We start from the raw sequence: 26,430 nt of genomic DNA on the forward strand, positions 1-26,430 counted from the left end.
TTTTATCAGTATACGTCGCAAATTCAAACAATATAAATGACTAAAAACAAAATAATAACAACTGTATGATCAACAGAATGAAAAAGGTTGATAGAAATAATGTTCCACCTTCCTGGAAATTGTAAAAATCGAGAATGACACGTGTACGGGGCAACTGCATGATGCATGTGCAAACTATGGAATGTGTTTCAGTGTGTTGATAAACAGACCTGAACGTTCTTTACTAGGACGTCTGTGGTAAAAACGTATGTTCGGTCTAATAGTTGATATTAACATTAATATTTCAGGTTCCCCTACTTTTTTGAAGAGTATATTTCATTACCACAACATAACAGAATTTTTAAAATCCAGTTTCGTTTGTTTGGCTATAGATCACTGATGACTTTTTGTTAAGTTTGTTTTGTTTAACAACACCACTACAGCACAATGATTTATTAATCATCAGCTATTGGATGTCAAACATTTGGTAATTTTGATTTATTAATCATCAGCTATTGGATGTCAAACATTTACTAATTTTGATTTATTAATCATCAGCTATTGGATGTCAAACATTTGGTAATTTTGATTTATTAATCATCAGCTATTGGATGTCAAACATTTACTAATTTTGATTTATTAATCATCAGCTATTGGATGTCAAACATTTACTAATTTTGATTTATTAATCATCAGCTATTGGATGTCAAACATTTACTAATTTTGATTTATTAATCATCAGCTATTGGATGTCAAACATTTACTAATTTTGATTTATTAATCATCAGCTATTGGATGTCAAACATTTACTAATTTTGATTTAATTATTAATCATTAGCTATTGGATGTCAAACATTTACTAATTTTGACATAGTCTTAGAGAGAAAACCTGTTACATTTTTCTATTAGTAGCAAGGGATCTTTTATATTCACCATCCCACAGACAGGATAGTGCATACATAACTTTTGATATACCTGTGATTCTGCACTGGCTGAAACAAGATATATCCCAATGGGCCCCACCGACAGTGAAAGAAAGAAAGAAATGTTATATTTAATGACACACTCAACACATTTTATTTACGGTTATATGGCGTCAGACATATGGTTAAGGACCACACAGATTTGGAGAGGAAACCCACTGTTGCCACTACATGGGCTACTCTTTCCGATTTGCAGCAAGGGATCTTTTGTTTGCGCTTCCCACAGGCAGGATAGCACAAACCAGTTATGGATCACTGGTCGGTGCAAGTGGTTTACACCTACCCATTGAGCCTTGTGGAGCACTCACTCAGGGTTTGGAGTCGGTATCTGGATTAAAAATGTCATGCCTCGACTGGGATCCGAACTCAGTACCTACCAGCCTGAGACCGATGACCTAACCACGACGCCACCGAGGCCGGTCACTGACAGTGATGCAAGAACATTTGTTCTGAATTCATTGAGAGGTGTTCATAACCAACATCACTTTTACTATACAAACAACCTCAGAGGTTTCAATACTCTACTTCACTTTTACTATACAAACAACCTCAGAGGTTTCAATACTCTACTTCACTTTTAGTAGACAAACAACCTCAGAGGTTTCAATACTCTACTTCACTTTTACTATACAAACAACCTCAGAGGTTTCAATACTCTACTTCACTTTTAGTAGACAAACAACCTCAGAGGTTTCAATACTCTACTTCACTTTTACTATACAAACAACCTCAGAGGTTTCAATACTCTACTTCACTTTTACTATACAAACAACCTCAGAGGTTTCAATACTCTACTTCACTTTTACTATACAAACAACCTCAGAGGTTTCAATACTCTACTTCACTTTTACTATACAAACAACCTCAGAGGTTTCAATACTCTACTTCACTTTTACTATACAAACAACCTCAGAGGTTTCAATACTCTACTTCACTTTTACTATACAAACAACCTCAGAGGTTTCAATACTCTACTTCACTTTTACTATACAAACAACCTCAGAGGTTTCAATACTCTACTTCACTTTTACTATACAAACAACCTCAGAGGTTTCAATACTCTACTTCACTTTTAGTAGACAAACAACCTCAGAGGTTTCAATACTCTACTTCACTTTTACTATACAAACAACCTCAGAGGTTTCAATACTCTACTTCACTTTTGCCAGTACCGTGATATGAAAAATATCACATGATGTTATTTTATTGGAATACTACCCATTACATGATAACAGCAATTATAATATTCATATGCAAAGCTCAGGATTTTCAGGGCAGTTTGAATCTTGGGGAAAGGAAGCTTGCCACCCCAGCACCTTCTACCAGGATCCATGTCTGGATGTAAAGGATATTTTGCACATTTGAGTGGATGAAGTAAATAAATCTGCTTATCTTTTCACGTACCTCCTCCACATGTGACTGAACATTCCGTGAAGCCAGAAATCTTCCACTCGTACTGACCCCGCCCTCCTCGATCCACCGGTCGTCCCTTTCTGGACACAGAGATGTCATTATCTGTCAGTGAGTTAAGCCTTGTCCTCATTTTTTGCCTTGCCCTCGCCTCTGCTTTCTGTCTTGCCCTCGCATTTACTGTCTGCCTTGCCCTCACGTCTGCTTTCTGCCTTGCCCTCACATCTGCTTTCTGACCCCCTCTGTAGTAGCTCCTGCTTGCCAGGGCCGCTCTGTGACCCTGCAGCCCACTGACCTCTCTGTGTCCCTGAAGACTGCTAGCTTCATACCTCGTAACCCCTCTGCCTCCAATGGAAGGTGCCACATACCTTGGCATCTGCTTCACGACGGGGACCTTCCTGCCCCTGCCTCCTCTCCTGCGAGGGTTTCTGCGGGAGTTTCTGCGAGGCTGGGAGTAACTGAGACCTCTACCGTCGAGATCGTCGTACCCGTACCTGCGTCGGATGACGTCGGGTTGGGAAGGAGAAACCCGTCTCGTAGCAGTGGAGCGTGATTTGGATTCACGTCTGCTCGGACCGGCGTGTGGTTTGGACGAAGAGTTCCTGTGAGACGTTAGACTCGATCTCAACTGATCTCTGCTGCGGATCAACAAGGAACCCTCGGTTCGACTGCTGAATGGCTGCCCCGAGCGTTCACCATCAAACCTAGATGGACTCTTGGCCTTCCTGCGAGTGGTCACCCTTCTCGATGAGCTCGGCTGACTGTCGATCTGGGCGAATGTTCCTTCGAGACGCTGGAAGGGGACGTTGTTTGGCAGCACAAACTCATATCGGACTCCAAGGTTCTTTGAATAGTACAGAAGCTGAAACAAATTTTAAAAAGTGTACATTAATGGTGAACCCAACAATATATTTCCATTTCTATTTTTTTTGGGAGAGGTGGTGGGTAGGTTTTAAAAGAAGTCTCAAGAAAGGAAGTGCAGACTTAGCTCATATACACTGTCTGTTACTTGGTTATGTTAATTATTGGTTTCAGGAGAAAGAAATCCATCTTGATAAAAGGAACCATCCTACACTAATATAACAGCAATTCACCTTCGTGGTGTGATATATGCAGAAACAGTTGGAGAATGGTAAAGTAAAGTAAAGTTTGTTTTATTTAACGACGCCGCTAGAGCACATTGATTTTTTATCTTATCATCGGCTATTGGACGTCAAACATATGGTCATTCTGACACTGTTTTTTAGAGGAAACCCGCTGTCGCCACATAGGCTACTCTTTTTACGACAGGCAGCAAGGGATCTTTTATTTGCGCTTCCCACAGGCAGGATAGCACAAACCATGGCCTTTGTTGAACCAGTTATGGATCACTGGTCGGTGTAAGTGGTTTACACCTACCCATTGAGCCTTGCGGAGCACTCACTCAGGGTTTGGAGTCGGTATCTGGATTAAAAATCCCATGCCTCGACTGGGATCCGAACCCAGTACCTACCAGCCTGTAGACCGATGGCCTGCCACGACGCCACCGAGGCCAGTTCAGTTGGAGGATGGAAATTCATTTAGTGGACTGGGAAGCAATCTCGGCTTCTGACATTTTAATCTGAAACAAATACTAGAAATATCGGTTGTCCTAATGTCAACTTAACTGGCACCAATTTCTAGAACTGAGCCCCATTCTACGAAGCGATCTTAGTGCTAAGATCACCTTAAGTACATGAAGTAGTTATGCAATTACGGTGATCTTAATGCTACGATCGCTTTGTAAATAGATGTACAATGATTTAACATGGAAACAACAAACTGAAAGCTTACATTTTCATTTCAACTTATTTTCATGCTTATATCCAATTAAGGTTCCTGGGCACACACCTCAGCTATATGGGCTGTCTGTCCAGGACAGTGGGTTAGTTGTTAGTTGATTAGTGGTTAGTGGGAGAGAAGAGGGTGTAGTGGCCTTACACCTACCCACTGGGCTGTGAACCCTGTACCTACCAGTCTGATGGTGTAACCACTGTGCCATTGAGACCGGTGAAGGCTTACATGTATTGTTTTCAGTGGCAGTTGCCTGTTAATTGCTCCCTGTCAGGTTCGAACTTTGCGAGTAAGTTTTACACAAGTTCTGGAACAAATATTTTGAATACTGTATTTCAAAAAAGAAAAACAAAGCAGACATTCTTGGTCACATTACCTGCACAGTGACGGACTTGGTTGTCGGGCCTGCAGCAAACACACACTGTCCAGGGCAGTCTGGGTGTGCTCCCCCCTGGAAATACTCGAAGACTGTCCCTGCACCAGGGTAACGACCAGACTGAGACAGCACCCAGTAGTTGTTTAAAATTCTCTGTGACCCATCAGACTTTAAAGCTACAAAACAGTATCGGTGTGTGAAGATTTGGTATTGTAATAATTATATATCACCTAAGGCCAGGGACCAGTAGTTCAAATGTTAGTTAGCTTAACCAAATAATCAAATATAAAGTTTATTTTGTATTTGTGCAAAAGGAAAATATTAGATGAACTCAGGGTTAATTTAACTATGCTTTGAACAACTGGGCCTAGTACTGTAGTGGTGGTGGTGAAATTTGTAGTGGTGGTGGTGAAAGGTAGAGAGAAGACAATACAAATACTGCCATTTACTAGATATGTGTATTAAAATATATACCTGTATATACAATAACAATTCAGTAAAGAAAATAAAAATGCAAAATGTTTATTAAGACTGAACACTGAAGTAAAATATGAGATGTTTCCATGCAATGTCAACTCTCCTCAACACTCCATATCCCAGCTTTATAAACATAAACATAAAACTACCCTCCTAGTGCTGGAGCAAAACCTCAAATTCGAGCAAAAATTATACAGATATTTGAGCAAAATGTGCTACCCTAAGACTGTTTTATGATCATTTTACCATCAACATTAGTTGTGATCCAAATAAAAATGCATAGTGATTTGTTGGCAACCCTATATAGCTGACTGGCAATAATGCTAATATGAATAAATGTTGTTATTCAGATTCGGGGATCTTCGTTTAATTCGTGCAAAAGCCAACCTGCCATCCTACAAAAATGGGACTTGTTTATAAATATTTTCATAAGATTAGAAGGTAATTACTAAGTATTGGAATATAAACACCACAAGACAAACACTAATTTAAGATTCAACCTATGTAGTTTTTTGTGAGAGCGACTTCTGTGATGTTAATTTGGCAGGCTCGGGGTGGGATTTCTAACATGGGGTTGTATGTTCCGGTGGTCAGCCCCGATACGACGAAGACGCCTGCGACCGTACGACATGAGCCGGGCTGTTGAACACAGGACTCACAGCTGTCACTCGCCAGGACGAACACAAACACATTCTGAAATTGGAAAAAAAGAAAGTTAAAACTTAAATCTGACGATTAATAAATCAATGTGCTCTAGTGGTGTCATTAAACAAAACAACCTAAAGTATTTAACAGTCGTGTCAAACAGTTAAAGGCATTGTGTCTGAAGGATTACATTTTATGTCAATAAAATAACCACCTACAGACATTTGAATGTGCAAATATATTATAAAGACTGAGCTACTCAATAAACTAATCTTGTGTGTTTAAAATTTACAAATACCCATAAATGTTTCTGTCCCAGGTCAAGTCCCAGGTCAAGTCCCTGGCTATCCAGTGACTGGACCCAGGATGGCAATGCCTGAAACCTTCGTGGCATAGGGGCATGGTAAAATAGTTCAAGGTCAAAGTGTGTTTAGAGTAAACTTTAAAAGTTAAAGTTTATTTTGGTTAGCCACACCACTAGTGTACATTGCTTTATTAGTCATCAGCTACTGGATGTCACTTTTCCATTAATTAGTTGCAAGGGATCTTTCATATGAACCATCCCATAGACAGGATAGCACATACCACAGCCTTTGATATACCAGTCATGGTGAACTGGCTGGAAAGAAAAATAGCCCATTGGGCTTTACGAAGCGGACCGATCCCAGACCGACTGCGCAACAGACGAGTGTTTTACTACTAGGCTACGTCTCACCCTGTGAAGAAAGACAGTCAGTTTTATATCAGTGTCCAACATTTGGATTTCCCAATTTTAGTTTATATAAAATAATAATCATAATATATAGTTTATTTCTGTGCTTTTATCCTAAATAAAGTGTTAACTAATAAGTGTAATCTGATCATGTGACCAACCAATGATGTAGTTTTAAGGAGGCAATATCTTAACATAACAGTACACTGTGTATATGTATGTTTATAAAGAAAAATAACCTCTAAAATAGCTGGGCAATATCATACAAAACAATGTTAGTATATAAAACATTATAATACTCGCTAACAACTCAGTCATGTCTCACAGTTAAAAGCATTGTGTCCAAAATTTTATGTCAACAAAATACCTGCCTAGGTACAGACATTTGAATGTGCAAATATATTATAAAGACTGAGCAACAAATCTTTTTACATTTTTTTTTTTTGGTGTGCATTCAGAGTAAACTTTGGGGTGGGATGAACTCAGTGGTAAAGCACTCACTTGATGCGCAGTCAGTTTGAGATTGATCCCCATTAGTGGAGTCATTGGGCTATTTCTCATTCCAACCAGTGCACCATGACTGGTATGTCAAAGGCCATGGTATGTGCTATCCAGTCTGTGGTATGGTGCATATAAAAGATCCCTTGCTACTTATGAAAACATATAGCAGGTTTCCTCTCTATGACTATATGTTAAAAGTACCAAATGTTTGACATCCAATAGCCAAAGATTAATAAATCAACGTGGTTTCATTGAACAAAACAAACTAATCAGAGTAAAATTTAGTTTTAAAATCTGTTTCGTTTACTTCAGCTAATCGATTTCAAGTACTTATACTAGAATTATTCGGCTGATAGCTATATCTTAAACCAACTTTCATGTCTTGTATAAAAAGATAAGGTTAAAGTTTGTTTAATGACACCACTAGAGCACATTTATTAATTAATCATTGACTATTGGATGTCAAACATTTGGTAATTTTTGACACATTATCTTGGACTCAGTAACTTAAGAGGAAACCTGCTATTACAAGCCAGAGATTATTTGTATGCACTTTCCAACAGACAGGATAGCACATACCATGCACTGGTTGAGTTCTTTTTCCTGTCTGGAGTGAGTGTTGAATGAGGTGGTGAGTGTGATGCTGGTTATTAAATCTGTACATATTTAATTTTTATTGATTTACTGAGACCCGGTTAATTGATCAAATAATTAACATAATTTGTACCGGGTGGGACAAAGCCCAACGTAAAGAGCTTGTCTATTGTGCGGTCAGTCTGGGATCAATACCCGTTGGTGGCCCATTGGGCTATTTCACGACTGGTGTATAAAAGGCTGTGGTATGTGTTATCCTATACTTGCTCCATTCAAAATTCCATAGCACCATTACCACCCCCCTCGCCTCCCCCCCCCCCCCCCCCCCACCCACCCCTCCGCCTGTTTCCGACCACGGTTGGGCTGCTGGTGGTCACTGCCAGTGCAGGCGGTCCCTCCTTCCCCCATTGTCTGAGAAGTAATGGTTATGGACTTGTGTTTGTAGTCTACTTTTAAGGGTATTTCAATGTCACAGATTCTTGTTTCACTCTGTTGTATCCAAATTTGTTAGAGATTTGTAAATTAACCTAACGTAGTGACCATGTTTACTGGTTGAAACAAGAGTCTAGGTGAAAAAGTATGCCTTAGTGTTTAAAAACTAGGGTCTGTTCCTTTAACCAAGTATGATTGACATAGGACTTACAGTTTGTGTAAACATTAAGTTAATGTGAAACTCGTGTAAAGGTGAGACCGAAAACACCTCCAATCAGTGAAGGAAGGAAAAGAAAGAAACACTCGTTCATAACACCTCAGCACATTGTCTAATCAGAAACCATGAGTAATGTAAAGTTAGGCTTGTTTATCAACACCACCAGAGCAAATTGATTTAATAATCATCAGCTGTTGGATGTCAAACATTTGGTAATTCTGACATGTAATCTTCGAGAGGAAACACGCTACATTTTTCCATTAGTAGCACGAGATCTTTTAAATATATTATCCCATAGACAGAAAAGCACATAATTATACGACGGACTGAAATTGTTATATCAGTTGTGGTGCACTATCTTGAATGGGAAATAGCCCAATGGGCTCACTGACAGGGATCGATCCTAGACTGGCAGCGCATCAGGCGAGTGCATTACCACTCGGCTACATCCTGCCCTCAAAAATGATTAGGTGCAAATATATAATTAACACGCAGTAATTAATTAACTGTGACGTTTGGTTTCGAGAAGGTGAAATCAATAACACTGTTGCCACATACATTAGTCTCGAGATACTGACTGGAATGGAAAACAGTCATGACAAAAATGCATTAACATTTACATAACATTTAACAAAAAATCAAACAACAGCTGCTTGCAAAGCATGCGATATATTTATAGAAGAAACAGATTTACATTCTTACCCTCAAATACATCTTGTCAATAGTATTTCAGGGCAGACTAAAACAACTCATTTGGGGAGGGGGGGGGCAGGTGGAAGTATTTGGGTGAGTGACAATTTTGCATTTACGTTTATATAAAGCATTAAAACAAAACCAGGGCTGGGACGTAGCTCAGTGGTAAAGCAGTTGCCTGTTGCCAGTGGGTCTGGGATCTATCCCCTTCAGTGGGCCCATGGAACAATTGCTTGTTCAAGCCAGTGCACAATAATTGGTATATCAAAGGCCGTGGTATGTGCTATCCTGTCTGCTGGAAGTTAATATGCCGTCCTGACTGATTTCTGCCGGTCAACATAACCACAGGCCATAGGACCAGCCATTATTGTACATGTGAAGAGTTCAGGTGCAAAACGCGATATAAACCATTTTCTTTCTTTTTTTAGTTAAAGCCATTATTGTATGTCAGAAAGGGCTAATCATAGGCCGGCTGATTTGCCGCAAAACACGATATAAACCATTTTCTTTTCTTTTTTAGTTAAAGCCATTATTGTATGTCAGTAAGGGCTAATCGTAGGCCCGCTGATTTGCTGCAAAACGCGATTGATCCTTATGAAATTGTATTGGGTAAATCACGTTTTTTTTCTCTATCAAAACGCGATATACAAGTACATGTACGCCAATTAAAAAAGTCACTTTTACTGAAAATGAAAAATGGATATATCGTGTTTTGCACCTAAACTCTTCATGTATATTCACACATTACTTCGAGTCAATCAGGTTTGGTTGGGCACGTTTTGATTTGGGTCGGCAGAATTTTTAGTTTTCCATACCAAATATATCTGGCAGTAATTTCTGCCAATTTCAACCCCTGGTAATACATGTAGTAAAGAATTCTGTTTTATTGCCTACCATAAATTTATTCATTGTCATGGTCATAGTTGTATTCATAGATGTTTGTCTCAATGTATGTCAAATAAAATTTAAATAAAAATTGACTTAAAGTTTTAATTTTAAAAATACACTGTATAATAAACATTTTTGTAACATATATACATTGAGATAAACATTCATGACTGTAACTACAAACCAAGTTTCATCGATGTAGGAATCTTTAACACTGAACTAAATGCAATTTTTAAGTTGATGTCTCCACCATAACCATATTAAAGGTTGCCACCACTGGAAAAGTAATACTAATATCTTTCCTTTTAAATTACACTTCCTACAGAAAAGACAAAGCTCAGTGGGATATATAATTCAGATTAGGAGTTGCTATAAAACTACAGAACATTCTTAGTTCAGCAGAGACAAGCTATTAGGACACAAGGTAAAAGAAAGAAATGTTTGTTTAACAACACCTCAGCACATTTTAAACTGTGGCTATCTGGTGTCTAGCATATTACTATGTTGACAGTTGGTTTGGAAAGGAAAGGAATGTTTGTTTAACGACACCTCAGCACATTTTAAACTATGGTTATTTGGTGTCTAACATATGGTTATTTTGACACTTGGTCTAGATAGTGAGAGAAAGGAAAGGAATGTTTGTTTAACAACACCTCAGAACATTTTAAACTGTGGCTATTTCCATGGTGTCTAGCATATGGTTATTTTGACACTTGTTTTTGAAATGAAAGGAATGTTTGTTTAACGACACCTCAGCACATTTTAAACTGTGGCTATTTCCATGGTGTCTAACATATGGTTATTTTGACATTGGTTTGGAAAGGTAAGGAATGTTTGTCAACGACACCTCAGCACATTTTAAACTGTGGCTATTTCCATGGTGTCTAACATATGGTTATTTTGACACTTGGTTTGGAAAGGAAAGGAATGTTTGTTTAATGACACCTCAGCACATTTTAAACTGTGGCTATTTCCATGGTGTCTAACATATGGTTATTTTGACATTGGTTTGGAAAGGTAAGGAATGTTTGTTTAATGACACCTCAGCACATTTTAAACTGTGGCTATTTCCATGGTGTCTAGCATATGATTATTTTGACACTTGGTTTGGAAAGGAAAGGAATGTTTGTTTAATGACACCTCAGCACATTTTAAACTGTGGCTATTTCCATGGTGTCTAGCATATGGTTATTTTGACACTTGGTCTGGAAAGGAAAGGAATGTTTGTTTAACGACACCTCAGCACATTTTAAACTGTGGCTATTTCCATGGTGTCTAACATATGGTTATTTTGACACTTGGTTTGGAAAGGAAAGGAATGTTTGTTTAACGACACCTCAGCACATTTTAAACTGTGGCTATTTCCATGGTGTCTAACATATGGTTATTTTGACACTTGGTTTGGAAAGGAAAGGAATGTTTGTTTAACGACACCTCAGCACATTTTAAACTGTGGCTATTTCCATGGTGTCTAACATATGGTTATTTTGACACTTAGTTTGGAAAGGTAAGGAATGTATGTCAACGACACCTCAGCACAGTTTAAACTGTGGCTATTTCCATGGTGTCTAACATATGGTTATTTTGACACTTGGTTTGGAAAGGTAAGGAATGTTTGTCAACGACACCTCAGCACATTTTAAACTGTGGCTATTTCCATGGTGTCTAACCTATGGTTATTTTGACACTTGGTTTGGAAAGGTAAGGAATGTTTGTCAACGACACCTCAGCACATTTTAAACTGTGGCTATTTCCATGGTGTCTAACCTATGGTTATTTTGACACTTAGTTTGGAAAGGTAAGGAATGTTTGTCAACGACACCTCAGCACACTTTAAACTGATGTTTTTTCTTCTTTTAAAAAAACTAACTTTTCCTTGTTTTCTTAAAAAAAAGAGCAACTTTCACTTCATAAAATATATGTGTTCTCTGTTTTGTTTTACACTATTTTTTGAAGTCCAGTAAAAAAATGTCAGTGAGGTCAAATAATTGAGGATCTGACTACAAATCCATCATGGGCACACAATAGGAAGCGGCTGTTTGAACACGTGTTCGGCGTTAGGATGGAAGACCAAGGCCAACCATCAGCAGGTGATTATTGTAGCCATGTTACGTTTGGCCAACACTGATATATTATTACATATGATGGTGATCGCCTAAAACAATATTTGTGTGCTGCCAAGACTGTGGTTGGTACTGGCCAACAGACAAGTATATTAAAAAGCCTTTCTGTAACAAGTAACAATGCAGAAAAGAGAATAGGCAAATATTTTCTATGGTTACAAAATAATCAGAAAAAAGCCACAGAGTCTGTAACATGCCTTTTTTCTTCTTCTTTTTTGGGGGTGTGGGGGGTGGGGGGGGGTGGGGTAAAAATAAATAAAATGTAATAAATAAAAAGAAAGTAAAAAAAAAAAGAAAGAAAAAAAGAGAAAAAGTTCTGATTTATTAGCAGGAAAGAAAAAACAGACAAGACATTCTTTATTTAAAGTGATAAAGATACACTCATAACATTTCAATTGCGCTTTTGTGCATGCAGTCATAAATAAAATATGTTGAGTGTGTCATTAAATAAACAATGTCTTTACTGTGAGTTTTATATCTCTACATGTATTTCTTTCAAAATAACCATATGTTATAGATACAAGACAGCCATAGGACATGGATGTGTGGGGGTGGGGTGGGGGGGGGGGGGGGGGTGTAAGATTGAACCTCCTCATGCAGTGGACCCATTCCATGATTCATTTTTTCCTGTTCCAACCAGTCCCCCATGACTGGTACATCAAACATCATGGTATGTGTAGTCTGTGAGAAGTTGCATATTAAAAATATCACTTGCTGCAAACAGAAAAATGTAGCATGTTCCTCTCTAATACTATGCCAGAATGATCAAATGTTTCTTATCCATTAGCCAATGATAAATAAATAAATAAATAAATAAATGTACTCTAGTGGTGTTGTTAAACAAAAACTTTAAGTTAACCTTTCCTTTCCTTTTCCCTTGTGCACCCATATTATTGATATGACCCTGAATGAGATTATCCAAACTAAGCACGGATCAGCTGTTGTCCACAGAGCTAATATATGATATAATCCATAGCGGCAATGAATTGGAACTCACTACAGTGTGAGAATTATAAACATATGAATAGCAGTTTGTATTTGTTATCCAACAACCCGAATGGAGTCCTGCCACGGGGTTCTATTAATATAATCTTTCAATATTGCTTCACGTCGTCGATCGGATTAAGCCACATTACCGGACTGCGAGCGTCCACATACAACAAACCTCCTGTATATGTGATCGGCACATACAACACAAATCCTATATATTTAATCATTACAAATCTGCAATCACTTTCCAGTACAAGCAGGCTATTGAATGATACAGGCAAACATGTACTATAAACAGCTGCCTATTAATTACACAATGTAGGTGTCACGACATGGAATCTTAAGAATGGTAGATGTCTGTGTACATGCGAGCGTACAGAGTTGATCTGTGACTAGACATTTGGAATAAAATACAGTATGGTCAAAGCTGTCTCACAAGACTGGGCATCGGGCACTCTATTACCGTGCCCACATCCCTAAGGTTCAGGCACGCCCACCCCGGATTCCATCCCCGACTCCACCGGGGGCTGACTCCAGGGCAGGAGGTCCTTAAAAAACTATCTTTATGTTACTATTCTCTGTAATTATTGTTTTTGTTTAACAATGTCACTAGAACACATTGATTTATTAATCATCAGCTATTGGATGTAAAACATTTGGTAATTCTGACATATACATGTAGTCTTAGAGAGGAAACCTTCTACATTTTACCATTAGTAACAAGAGATCTTTTATATGCACCATCCCACAGACAGGATTGCACATACCACAGCCTTTGATATACCATCTGCCTATTAATTAAGTGTCACGACATGGAATCTTGAGAATGGTGGCTATCTGTATACAGAGTTGAATTGTGAATGAAGAATTGTGAATAAAATAAAAACAAAGTGGAAGCCAGTCAAAAGGTTACTGTACTATATTTTCCCAATTTATATATATATTACTAATTCATTTCTATATTGAAGTTAGTTATGTTAAAAAGTCATCTTCTTTACTTACTATATCGGACCTGTATTAAACAGACATTGGTGCCTTTTTATCTTAAATCATGCTATTCTGTAAACTCTTGCATAATGGGATCCTGTATACACCTATGGTTTTAATTAATGATGCACTCAACACATTTTACTGACAGTTACTTGACGTTGGACATACGAGGTGCGATAAAAAAAGTTCCAAGACTTCCTGTTGTGAACGAACGGAGTGTGACATGGCCAAGCACGTGCAGATGGAGCGAGCAGTGACTTTTGTTATTCAGTATGCCACGTGACATCGCACGTTCAACATCAGGATCTGTGTTACATGCATTTTTGTGACCACGTGTACTTGCTTATTTGCAATTTCACTAGGCACCTGAAACTTGAGCAGAAAGCAAACATCAAATTCTGTGTCAAATTTGGAAAATCAGCAACGGAGACCCTCGAAATGCTTAAGCAAACCTACGGCAACGAAGTAATGAGCCAGGCGAGGTGTTTTGAGTGGCATTCTCGCTTTAAAAGGGGCAGAATGTAACTGCAGGATGACAAGAGGTCAGGGCAACCCTCCACGAGCACAACCCCCGAAAATGTCAAAGAAATTGAACAAATTGTGTATCAGGATTGTCGGATCACTATCGGGGAAGTTGCTGACATCATCAACGTCTCATTTGGAAGAGTTCACGTAATCCTCACATCCTATTTGAACATGCACCGCGTTGCTGCCAAGTTCGTGCCCATGCAGGCTCCTGAACCCCGAGCAAAAGCAGCACTGTGTCGAAGTCTGCGAGGAACTCCATTAACAGGACCGGGATGACCCAACTTTCATGTCGAGGATCATCACCGGTGACAAAAGTTGGGTCTACGGCTACGACCCAGAGACCAAACAGCAGTCTTCGCAGTGGACGAGACCGCACTCTCCAAGACCAAAGAAGGGGAGGCAGGTCAGAAGCATGACCGAGAGCATGGTCATTGTTTTTTTCGACATTCGCGGGATTGTGCACCGTGAATTGACTCCCCCAGTGTCATACTATCAATGCCGAGTTCTACAGTAACGTTCTGAGGTGTCTGAGGGAGGACATTCGGCGCAAACAAACTCAACTGTGGTGCAATGGCAATTAGGTGCTCCATCATGACAACACGCCCCCTCACAGAGCTTTGAAAACATGCAAGTTTTTCGCCCGGACCAACATGATCGTCACTTCTCACCACCCATACTAGCTGGATTTGGCTCCCTGCGACTTCTTTCTCTTCCCCAAGATGAAGTTCAATCTGCAGGGTCGCCGTTTTGACACCACGGAGGCGATCCAGTGCAAATCGCAGATGGTTCTTGATTTGTTTTAAGAACGTGACTTCCAGGGGCCATTCCAAAATCGCTGCACAAGGTGGCTACTTCGAAGGGGATGGCGGCCAAAATTAGATCCAGCAAGGTTTTTGCTGTTTTAGACATGTAGTATCACAACTTTTTGATTGCATCTCATATGGTTAGGACCACAAAGATAATGAGAGAAAATGTGCCACAATGGACTACTCTTTTTGATTAGGTCAGGTCAGGTCATAGGGTTTAACATGCACATTCAGAGCAACCTGTTGTAGTGCACGCCTGTCATGAGTGCAGGTGTCGGCCTAAGCCAGCTCCTCCGTCCAGAACAGGAAAAGGGTTTGGGGTGGATGGGAGGAGGGACCACCCATGCTGACAGGTGCAAGAGAACACCAGCAGACTGAGTGGAGTCTGCAGCAAGCAGGGACTTTCTGATTAGCAGCAAGGAATCTTTTTATATGCAGAACTCCACAGACAAGACAGTACATACCATAGCCTTTCTTTCACCCCATTATTAAATACATTGCGGGACTTATACCTGATGGGATGAGAAATAACCTGAATGATCTGACAAATATGAACTTGCATACCAGCCCGATATATTTTAACTACTGAGCTAAATAAATATAAATATATAACAGCTAGAAAATAATAACTGTAATTTGCCCACACACCATAAAGTTTTGACAAAACATTTTTATGACCACCTAAGGCTGTCAAGTATTGTGCTTATCACACCGTATAGCCACTGAGTCACACAATCGAAATGACTGCATATATAGGTTTATACTACGATTGTGGGATCTTTTGTATGAAAGACTGACAAAATAGTACACACCACAGTCTTTGATATACCCCCTCCCCCGAGAATATGTCCACTGAGGTGGTTTGATCCTGTGATCCTGTGATCAAAGCCCCTTAGAGGCACACTCTATACTGACTGAGCTATATCTCGCCCTATATAGATTTGGAATGGGACTAAGTGATAGTACCGTACTCTAGGCCTGCTGATGTCTGTTGAGCTATATCTCGCCCTATATAGATTTGGAATGGGACTAAGTGATAGTACCGTACTCTAGCCTGCTGATGTCTGTTGAGCTATATCTCGCCCTATATAGATATGGAATGGGACTAAGTGATAGTACCGTACTCTAGGCCTGCTGATGTCTGTTGAGCTATATCTCACCCTATATAGATTTGGAATGGGACTAAGTGATAGTACCGTACTCTAGGCCTGCTGATGTCTGTTGAGCTATATCTCGCCCTATATAGATTTGAAATGGGACTAAGTGATAGTACCGTACTCTAGGCCTGCTGATGTCTGTTAAGCTATATCTCGCCCTATATAGATTTGGAATGGGACTAAGTGATAGTACCGTACTCTAGGCCTGCTGATGTCTGTTAAGCTATATCTCGCCCTATATAGATATGGAATGGGACTAAGTGATAGTACCGTACTCTAGGCCTGCTGATGTCTGTTGAGCTATATCCAGCACAACCTGAGCTCAGTTAAAGTTATAAACTTTGTTTTGTTTATCAACACCACTAGAGCTCACTGATTTATTAATCATCAGCTATTGGATGTTAAACATTTAATAATTCTGACATATATATAGCCTAAGGAGAGAAAACCTGCTATATTTTTCCATTAGCAGCAAGGGATCTTTTATATGCACCATCACACAGACAGGATAGCACCTACCACAGTCTTTGATATACCAGTCATGGTGCACTGGCTGGACCAAGAGATAGCCCAATGGGTCCACTGGAAGGGATCGATACCAAACTGACCATGCATCAAGCGAGTGCGTTACTGCTGGGCTATACGTCCCATCCTGGGGTGTTATTTAAAAAATGTCCTTTCATCATACAGATCCCAAACAGTATTTATTATCATTATGATGTATAATGCTGTACTAATATTAAATAATATCTTAACAGATTTAACTTATGTTCATAATTAATAACAAGGTACAATATATAGTATCTATATGCACCAATATAAAAGTAAAAACTTACCTGCAAAATGAATGCATATGTGACAGCCTTAAAAGATAATGTCATTTTAAGAATGTTTATATCCAACATGTTTCACGATTGGAAATGTTCTTGACATTCAATAATTACATCACAGAAACACATTTCGGTGTGAGTTTTTGGAGTTTAGAAATGTACACAACAATCAGTTAGTCTCTTCACAGAAAGACATTGCACTGTTTCAAAGTTTACATACTCTCAATTCAATAATCACATAATAGAAACACATTTCACCATGTATTGAGAATTTAAAAATGTACACGAAATTCAGTAGTCACATTATCGAAACACATTTCACCATGTATTGAGAATTTAGAAATGTACACGAAATTCAGTAGTCAAATTTTAAGTAATCTGAATTCAGTAATCACAGTATATTAACACACTGCACTGTGTTTTGAAAGTTTAGAAATGTACATGACATTGAGTCACATTACAGAAACACATTTCACTGTGTTGAGAAGTTAGAAATGTACATGACATTCAGTAGTCACATTACAGAAACATATTTCACTGTGTTGAGAAGTTAGAAATGTACATGACATTCAGTAGTCACATTACAGAAACACATTTCACTGTGTTGAGAAGTTAGAAATGTATATGGCATTGAGTAGTCACATTACAGAAACACATTTCACAGTGTTGAGCATGAGAGTAGACGAGAGGCACCTCCCACTGTTAAGAGTGACTGAATAATAACAGTGTGAGTGTTAATCCGTTCTCTGGAAGCTATTCCGCAGTGAAAATACAAACTGGCCGTCAGTTTCCGAGACACCCTGACAGAATGCTAACACACACTTCCAGTAGATCTCTGATCATTCAGGAATGTAGCTTTATTACAAATGTAATCATTTATATTTAACCTAACATTATTTAAAAAAACAAAACAAAAAAAAAACAACAACTTATATATAGTTCCATACTCTTAGGAAAAACCTGACAGTCATTTTGATACAACTTCTTTTCTTTATATATTAAGTTATTAGAGTTATTTTTTCCTATCAATCTCTTGATAAATATGAAAGCAGTTTTCATTTCAGTTTCTCTCTTTTAAATATATCAGAAATACTATTAAAACTTGTCTCTTTCACATTCCGAGGATGAATTAACATAGACGTCTGTTTCCTAATTGTTTCTCTCCATTAAATTAGATTCCATGAATTAAAATAATAACGTGTATATTTCCACATATGCTGTGTGTTCTCCACACTGTTACACATGAAAAAAACAGACTTTTACATCTGTACATCAAGTCATTTTTAGCTTCAGAACTAACACACAAGTTCTATTTAATGCAGAACTTTCTATATAATAATTATATATATATATATATATAATTAAGCCATTAAAACTGTAAAAAATGTGGACCACATCCCCAACCTCTACAATTACAGCACATTCTTTACTTTAATGCAATACATATGGATCTCTACTTTATATATATAACCAATCCAAAAAAAGAAAATTATTGCACATCATGCTTAAAAAGACCCACTCAGTTACATTGGTTGGTGTTACAATGCCTTGACAAAACAATAAAGGGGTCCATTTTACCCCCTGCTGCTGTGGAATGAGTTGCTGACAGGTGAAGAGATTGCGAACATACCTGTTCGTTTGAGAGCCGTAACCCCATGGCAATCCTAAACATATTTCACACACAAAACAAAAGTATACAGTCTTTGTGATCCGGTGTGCAATATTCCATGTCTTACATAATGAAAGGGCCAGAGGCGCAAATATTTCTTTTCTTTTCTTTATGATTTTTTAAAAACATTTTTATTAAATTTCTTATTTTTTATTGTGTAATATTTCTTACAAGTCTAAATCTCATAGTGAGAAAGACATTTGATGCATATTTCATAGTAACAAACTCTTTTGTTAGTCTTTTGTCGGATCGTTTTCAACTGACAACAATACAGGTAAATCGTCTTTAGAGTGTAGAGTGTGACATGCAGTCAGCCTGCCACAGGGTTGTGTTCATCCAGTGACATTCTTACATAACCCAGACATGCTAGCAATTTGCTCTTTTGTCACTACAGATGAACATTGTTAGCTGTGAGGGGAACATTGATAGCTGTGGGGGGAACACATTGTTAGCTGTGGGGGGAACACATTGTTAGCTGTGGGGGGGGGGACACATTGTTAGCTGTGGGGGGAACATATTGTCGCCAATTATACACTCAGCAAAAATTAATGTCAGGTATCTAGGTGTTGGTTTGTCGTTAAACAAAAAAGAACAACATTTGCAAAGTAGAAATACTAACTGAAAAGGGATCTGAGATTGCACATTGAACCACGGCAAATGGTATTAATGAATTGTTATTAAACTCCTGACAAGTATAATAGCAGGAAACCCAATGTGTTTATGTAGTGAAGGATTAATGTCTCCCATGTAGGGTTCAGGTTTTGAGCCAATTATACTCGGTGTGCAAACACACTTAAAAGAGCCAATATCAGACGGGTGTTATTTTAAATTATAGTGATGGGGAAGTAAGCATCCCCCAGACCTGTTCTTCAATGCTCCACTAAACAACGCAATGTTACATTTTGTGAAGTGGAGATAATATAGTCACAGCTGTAGGCAGACACTGTGAAAATTCATACACCCAAAACAATTTAGAGTGAGTGAAGAGAGGCGAGAGAGACAGGCTAGATGAGAGAGAGAGAGAAGAGAGACGACGAGAGGAGGAGAGAGGCCCGGGACTAACGAGATGCGATGTTTGAGGAGATCAGAGAGAGGGAGGTGAGGGATGTGGGAAGAGTGGTGGGTGGGTGGTTGAGATAGAGGGTTGTGAGTGGGGTGAGGGTGAGTGAGTGGGGAGGAATGAGGGAGGGGAGAGGGTGGATTGAGGGAGAGAGAGAGAGGAGAGGAGGGAGAGAGAAGAGATGAGCTTGAGAGAGAGAGAGAGAAGAGAGAGGATGTGGGAGGTGAGGGAACTAGAGGACGAGGGAGGTGGGTGGGAAGGCAGGGGGTGGAGTGAGTGAGTGGGGTGAAAGGAGTGAGGGACCGTGAGGTGGAGTGGAAGGGGGTGAGAGGGGGTGGTAGTAAAGAGGGTGGGTGAGGAGAAGGATGGGGTGGGGGAGGAGGAGAGACGGGAGAAGAAGGGGGGGATGACTCTGAGGAATGAGAGGAGAGACGGGGCACCAGAGAGAAGAGATGGAGAGAATGAGGGGAGATGATTGAGGAGAGGGGAGGGAGAGACGGAGGGAGGGCGGGGGAGTGAGGGGGAGAGGGGAGGGAGGTGAGCTGACCTGAGAGAGGGAGTGGGGGAGGAGCGAGAGGTGAGAGACGGAAGAGCGGGGGGAAGGGGGGGAGAGAGTGGGAGAGGAAAGAGAGGGGGGACAGAGGGACAAAAAAGGAGGGGGGGAAAGGGGGAAGAAGGGAGAAAAGGAGAGGAGAGGGAGGAAAGAAGTAGAAGAGGGGAGTGAAGAGGGTCAACCCAGCCTTGAGGGGTTTGAGGGGAGAGAAGAACAATGTTGGAAAGTGAAAGGTGAGAGCGATAGGCTTCCTCTTCCTTAGTGAGGGCCCCGAGGAGGGAGCCTTCTCTTGGGGGAGGGGTAAAAGCTCGGGGGGGGAGGGTAGGGGGAAGGAGGGAAAGGAAAGGGGAGCGATAAAGGGGATTTTAGTAAGAAGAGCGGGGGGCTTGTTGGGCAAAAAATCGCAGGAGGGGGGGCGCGGAGGGGAAAGCGTTGTAAGGGGGGCGACCGCTTTGTCTGAGGAGAGGAGGGGAGTTGGGGAGAGAGAGAGAAGGACTGGAGAAAGGGGGGGGGAAGAAAAAGAGTACGAACCGACATTGAAGATGAAGAATACGACAAACAGACAAAGGAATCAGTGAACAGAAAAAAACAGGGACAAAAAGACATACTACACATGGACGGACGAAAAAGGGAAGGGAGGGATTGGGGGAAGGTTGGTAGAGCAAGACAAGGAAAAGACGAGGGTGAGGGAGGGATTAAGGGAGGGGGAGGTAGAGAAAAAAAAGAGGAAAGAGGGAGGTGAAGAGTAGATGAAGAGTATGAGGAGCATAGAGAGAGGGAGATGAGACGGAAGAGATGATTGAGACGATTTATAAGCTATATGTAGAGATAGAGACAGACGTAGACAATGATAAGAAGTGACAGTGACAGAGGGAGGAGAGAGGAGAGAACGACAAGACAGACAGACAGACAGATAGAGGAGACACACAGACAAGACCAGGACAGACAGGTGGTCTAGAGAGGAGTGAGAGTTAATAGAGAGAGACGAGGAGATCAGAGTCGTAGTAGAAGAAAAGCGAGAGAGGATAAGAGAGGGGAGATAGAGGAGGGGGAGCGATAGCTAAACGACCGAGAGACACGGGAGTGAGGATAAGAGATGGTAGGCCATGGTACAGAAGAGACAAAGACAGAGATACAGGACAGACAGAGAACAGTAAAGGACGAGAGAGGGGGGAGAAGGAGAGATGAAGGGGGGAGGGTTAGGAAGAGATGGAGGGAAATGGATAAGATCGTAGAGAAATAATATGAGAATGGAGAAAATATATAGGGGAAGATAAAAAAGAGAGAGGGATGCTTGAGTTGATACAGTCATTCAGAACAAGAACCCACTTAAAACCCCGTAGTCACCTGACTAGAAACCAAATTGTGATACATTTCCTACATTAAACTGGTTGACATGCACATGAACAGGTGAATAGATCGACATGCAGTATTATCATGCAGTATATTTTTACAAATCGAGTGTGTAGATAATTGTAACTTCTGAGCCATAATGATAAAGATTTAAATTTATTCTTTATACAATTATATTCAGCTTCATGTGCAAGCCAGGTAGCCATATTGTGCAATACCATTTAACATTCACACACTCAATTAAGTATGGGGAGGGACGTAGCCCAGTGGTAAAGCACTTGCTTGATGTGCGGTCGGTTTAGATCCCCGTCGGTGACTCCATTGGGTTATTTCTCATTGTAGCCAGTGCTTCACAACTGGTGTAACAAAAGCTGTGGTATGTACTATTCTGTCTGTGGGATGGTAGATATAAAAGATCCCTTGCTGCTAATCGAAAAGAGTAGCCCATGAAGTGGCGAAAGTAGGTTTCCTCTCTCAATATCTGTGTGGTCCTTAACCATATGTCTGAGTCCATATAACTGTAAATAAAATGTGTTGAGTGTGTCGTTAAATAAAACATTTCCTTCCGTCAGTGGGTCTATATTGGACTATATATCTCGTTCCAGCCAGTGCACCATGATTGGTTTATCAAAGGACATGATATGTCCGAGAAATGGTGCATATAAAAGATCACTTGCTACTAATAAAAAAATGTAGCGGGTTTCCTCTCTGAGATTATATGTCAAATTATCCAAATGTTTGACATCCAATAGCCAATGATTAATAAATCAATGTGCTCTAGTGGTGTCATTAAACAAAACAAAGTTAAACTTTGAATTAGCCATTAATTTTGAACTTACAGTATTACAGGAGTAAGGTGTATCCCACATTCAAGTAAAACAGGGTGACCCCAGCAACACTGTTTCTAGTGACACTTTAAGATGGTCAGTGCAGTAAACCATTTTGATATATACACAGAAAATAGAAAGGGTAATATGTTAGTTTATTTATTGACACCACTAGAGCATACTGTTTCATTAATCTCAACTATTGGAAAAAAGAAGTGTTTTATTTAACGACACACTCAACACATTTTATTTACGGTTACATAGAGTCAAATGTATGGTTAAGGACCACACAGATATTGAGAGACGAAACCCGCTGTCACCATTTCATGGGCTACTCTTTTGGATTAGCAGCAAGGGATCTTTTATATGCACCATCCCCACAGACAGGATAGTACATACCACTGCCTTTGTTACACCAGTTGTAGAGCACTGGCTGGAACGAGAAATAACCCAATGGGTCCACAGGCGGGGATCGATCCTAGACTAACCGTGCATCAAACAAACTATTAACCACTGGGCCACGTCTTGCCCTCCATCAGCTATTGGATGTCAAACATTTGATCATTCTGACATACTGTCCTCAGAGGAAAGTACCTGCTACATTTTCCCATTAGTGCCAACGAATCTTTTACATGCACTGTCCGACAGAAAGGATAACACACATATCACAGCCAAATGCTAGTTTCAGACTGTCAACTGTTATGACAAAGTTGTCCAACTCAACAGGTACATTGTAATTTCCCAAAATGCCAACTCACTATGGGTGCACTCAACTAATCGGTTGTAGGAGTTGTACAGTTCGAGAATCGAGACTGGACAGTCATGCATTATACACGTGACAGCACTAAAGTTGGCCAGCTCTATGTTGGCAGTTGGTAGTCTGAGACAAGCATTATATGACAAGAATCGATCGCAAGATGTAATTAATTAAAAGTGCTCAGAGTAGCAACTGGACGGTCGCAGAAGTCGTGACAGCAGAAAATTGGCCAACTTTGTACTGGCAGTTGGTAGTTTGATACCAGCATTAGATATACCAGCTGTGGGACACGAGCTGACACAGAAAAAACAAAAGCAACAACAATCAGAGGACGGGTCAACTGAGGAGGTTTGATCCCATGACATTAGCACCTCAGGCGAACACTCTACCAACGGAACGAGAATCTGCCACCCCCACCTCTGCCACCCACCCTCCCCGAAAATGCAGCTCCATGAAAAATTGGTCAGTATGTATAGAAAGGAATTTAAAGTTTTGAGATAGTTTTTATATATGTAGAAATTGCAACTCCATGAAAAAATGTACGATATTCAGCACACACATGTGAAAAGTCTGAAAGGCTTTAGGTGTGGCAATATAAAATACCATGCGCATGATCTCGTCGCTTCGCATACCACACACGTCAGATGCTGTTTGTATGCAAATACATCTTTATCCCTAAGTTATGTAACACACAAAGAGTTGTAATCTGGGAGATGACAACTAGCTTCTGTATGTAGTACACTGTGTTTTCAATTTACATAGTGTGCCACTTAACCACAGTGTACGTGTACTCAAGACAATCAGTATGTGCCAAATTTACTCTTTCACAATGTCTGCTAGGGGGAACAGTCTTTTGGCTACTAGTTTGGAGCTGGTAGGTAGTGGGTTCGTATACTAATACTGGATCAGACCAACAATAAGAGTACATACAACTTAATGCAACTGTCCAAGAACAATTCTCTCTCTCTGTCTCTGTCTCTCACTCTCTCTATCTTTCTCTCTGTCTGTCTCTCTCACCTCTCTCTCTCTCTCTCTCTCTCTCTCACACACACACACACACTCACTCTCTCTCTCTCTCTCTCTCTCTCTCTCTCTCTCTCTCTCTCTCTCTCTCTCTCTCTCTCTCTCTCTCTCTCTCTCTCTCTCTCTCTCTCTCTCTCTCTCTCTCTCTCCCAGAAGGCTCAATGGGTAGGTGTAAACCACTTGCACCGACCAGTGATCCATAACTGGTTTAACAAAGGCCATGGTTTGTGTTATCCTGCCTGTGGGGAGGGCAAATAAAAGATCCCTTGCTGCTAATCAGAAAGAGTAGCCCATTAAGTGGCGACAGCGGGTTTCCTCAAACTCTGTGTTGTCTGACGCCAGTGTGTTGTCAAATAAAACATTTCTCTCTCTCTCTCTCTCTCTCTCTCTCTCTCTCTCTCTCTCTCTCTCTCTCTCTATCTCTCTGTCTGTCTCTCTCCCCAACTCTCTCTCAATCTCTCTGTCTCTTTCTGCCCCCCCCACCCCCCCCCCCCCCCCCCCCCCCCCCCTGCGCATGCTGTAACCTCACCGTGGTGCAGGGGTGTAACATTCTCTTTGAGAATGGCCAATACAGCACAAATCCCTTTGTTTTCTTCGGGATACAATTAAAATTTTGAGTAAAAGTCAGTATCTATCTGTGATATTTGTATTTTTGTACAGTTCTTTACACTGTGTTTTTATTTAAATCTTGAATTTTTATATTGATGTTGATCATCACTTTATTTGTTTGCATTATCATAGTTTGACATCCAATAGCCGATGTATTTTTCGTGCTGGGGTGTCATTAAACATTCATTCATTCTCTCTCTGTCCCTCTCTCTGTGTCTGTCCCTTTCTGTGCCCCCCCCCCCCCCCCCCCGTGTCCCTCTCTCTGTGCCCCCTCCCTTTGTCCCTCTCTCTCTGTCTGCCTGCCTCTCTCTCTCTCTCTCTTTCTTTCTCTCTGTGTCCCTCTCTCTCTGTCTCTCTCTCTTGGTTATCAGTTATAATCATATAATCAGCTTGCACCAAATGATTGACTCTCATTACTCAATCGTTTAGATCTATATGACAATACGACACACTTTAACTTTTTCTTCTCTTCATGAAGATAGACACGATCATGGTAAAGAATGAGATTTCATTTACCTGCCTGCTTCCTGTAGCACTGTGGTAATGCAGAACATACAGTCTCTAGGTGGCATGCTAAACCCATCTTTTCCTGATGTATGGATTTCATATTACTGTACATCAAAGTGATGAGCACCATCCCTGTTTTCTGTTCAATGTACCAAACTTGAAACAGGCGCTATTCATCACAGATGTTGAATTAGTCATATAATTGTACATCAGCAACAAAAAAAAAGATGAAAAAAGAGAGACTATATCTGCTTAACAACACCTCTTCACATTTTAAACTATGGTTATTTGGTGTCTATAACATATGGTTATTTCTACACTGTGTATAGTGAAAGAAAAGAAAGAAATGTTTGTTTAATGACACAATCAGCACATTTTAAACTACGGCTATTTGGTGTCTAACATATGGTTATTTCTACACTTGGTCTAGATAGTGAAAGAGGAAAGGAATGTTTGTTTAGCAACACCTCAACACATTTTAAACTATGGCTATTCATATGGTTATTTCAACACTTGATAGAAAGGAAAGGAATGTTTACTTAACACCTCAGCACATTTTAAACTACCTACTGTTATTTGGAAGGAAGGAAGGAAATGTTTTATTTAACAACGCACTCAACACATTTCATTTATGGTTATATTGCATCAGGCATATGGCTAAGAACCAGACAGATACTGAGAGAAGAAACCTGCTGTCGCTACTTCATGGACTACTCTTTTTCAATTAGCAGCAAGGGATCTTTTATATGCACCATCTCACAGACAGGATAGCATATACCATGGCCTTTGATATACCAGCCATGGTACACTGGCTGGAGCGAGAAATAATCCGATGGGCCCACCGACGGGGATTGATCCCAGACCGACTGCACATGAAGCGAGCACTTTACCACTGGGCTACGTCCCAACCCTCTACTGGTATTTGGTGT

The 26,430-nt window shown here is 40.1% G+C and overlaps 1 protein-coding gene across 2 annotated transcripts in view; it reads right to left on the bottom strand.

Annotated features, from left to right (window-relative positions):
• Positions 1-26,430, bottom strand: part of LOC121379676 (thrombospondin type-1 domain-containing protein 4-like) — a 61,606-nt gene that overhangs the window by 18,830 nt on the left and 16,346 nt on the right. Inside the window, exons 1-4 of one of the 2 annotated variants that reach the window (XM_041508329.1) lie at positions 17,150-18,576; positions 5,538-5,730; positions 4,561-4,736; positions 2,367-3,234 (exon numbers count right to left, since the gene is read on the bottom strand). In XM_041508329.1, the coding sequence (XP_041364263.1) occupies positions 2,367-3,234; positions 4,561-4,736; positions 5,538-5,730; positions 17,150-17,218 (1,306 nt within the window). In that variant the 5' untranslated portion in view covers positions 17,219-18,576. Of the gene's footprint in view, positions 1-2,366; positions 3,235-4,560; positions 4,737-5,537; positions 5,731-17,149; positions 18,577-26,430 lie in introns of those variants that run through there. The other variant, XM_041508337.1, reaches the window with a different exon arrangement.

The sequence above is a fragment of the Gigantopelta aegis genome, chromosome 2, assembly GCF_016097555.1.
Source record: "Gigantopelta aegis isolate Gae_Host chromosome 2, Gae_host_genome, whole genome shotgun sequence".
In the NCBI taxonomy this organism is placed as follows: Eukaryota; Metazoa; Mollusca; class Gastropoda; order Neomphalida; family Peltospiridae; genus Gigantopelta; species Gigantopelta aegis.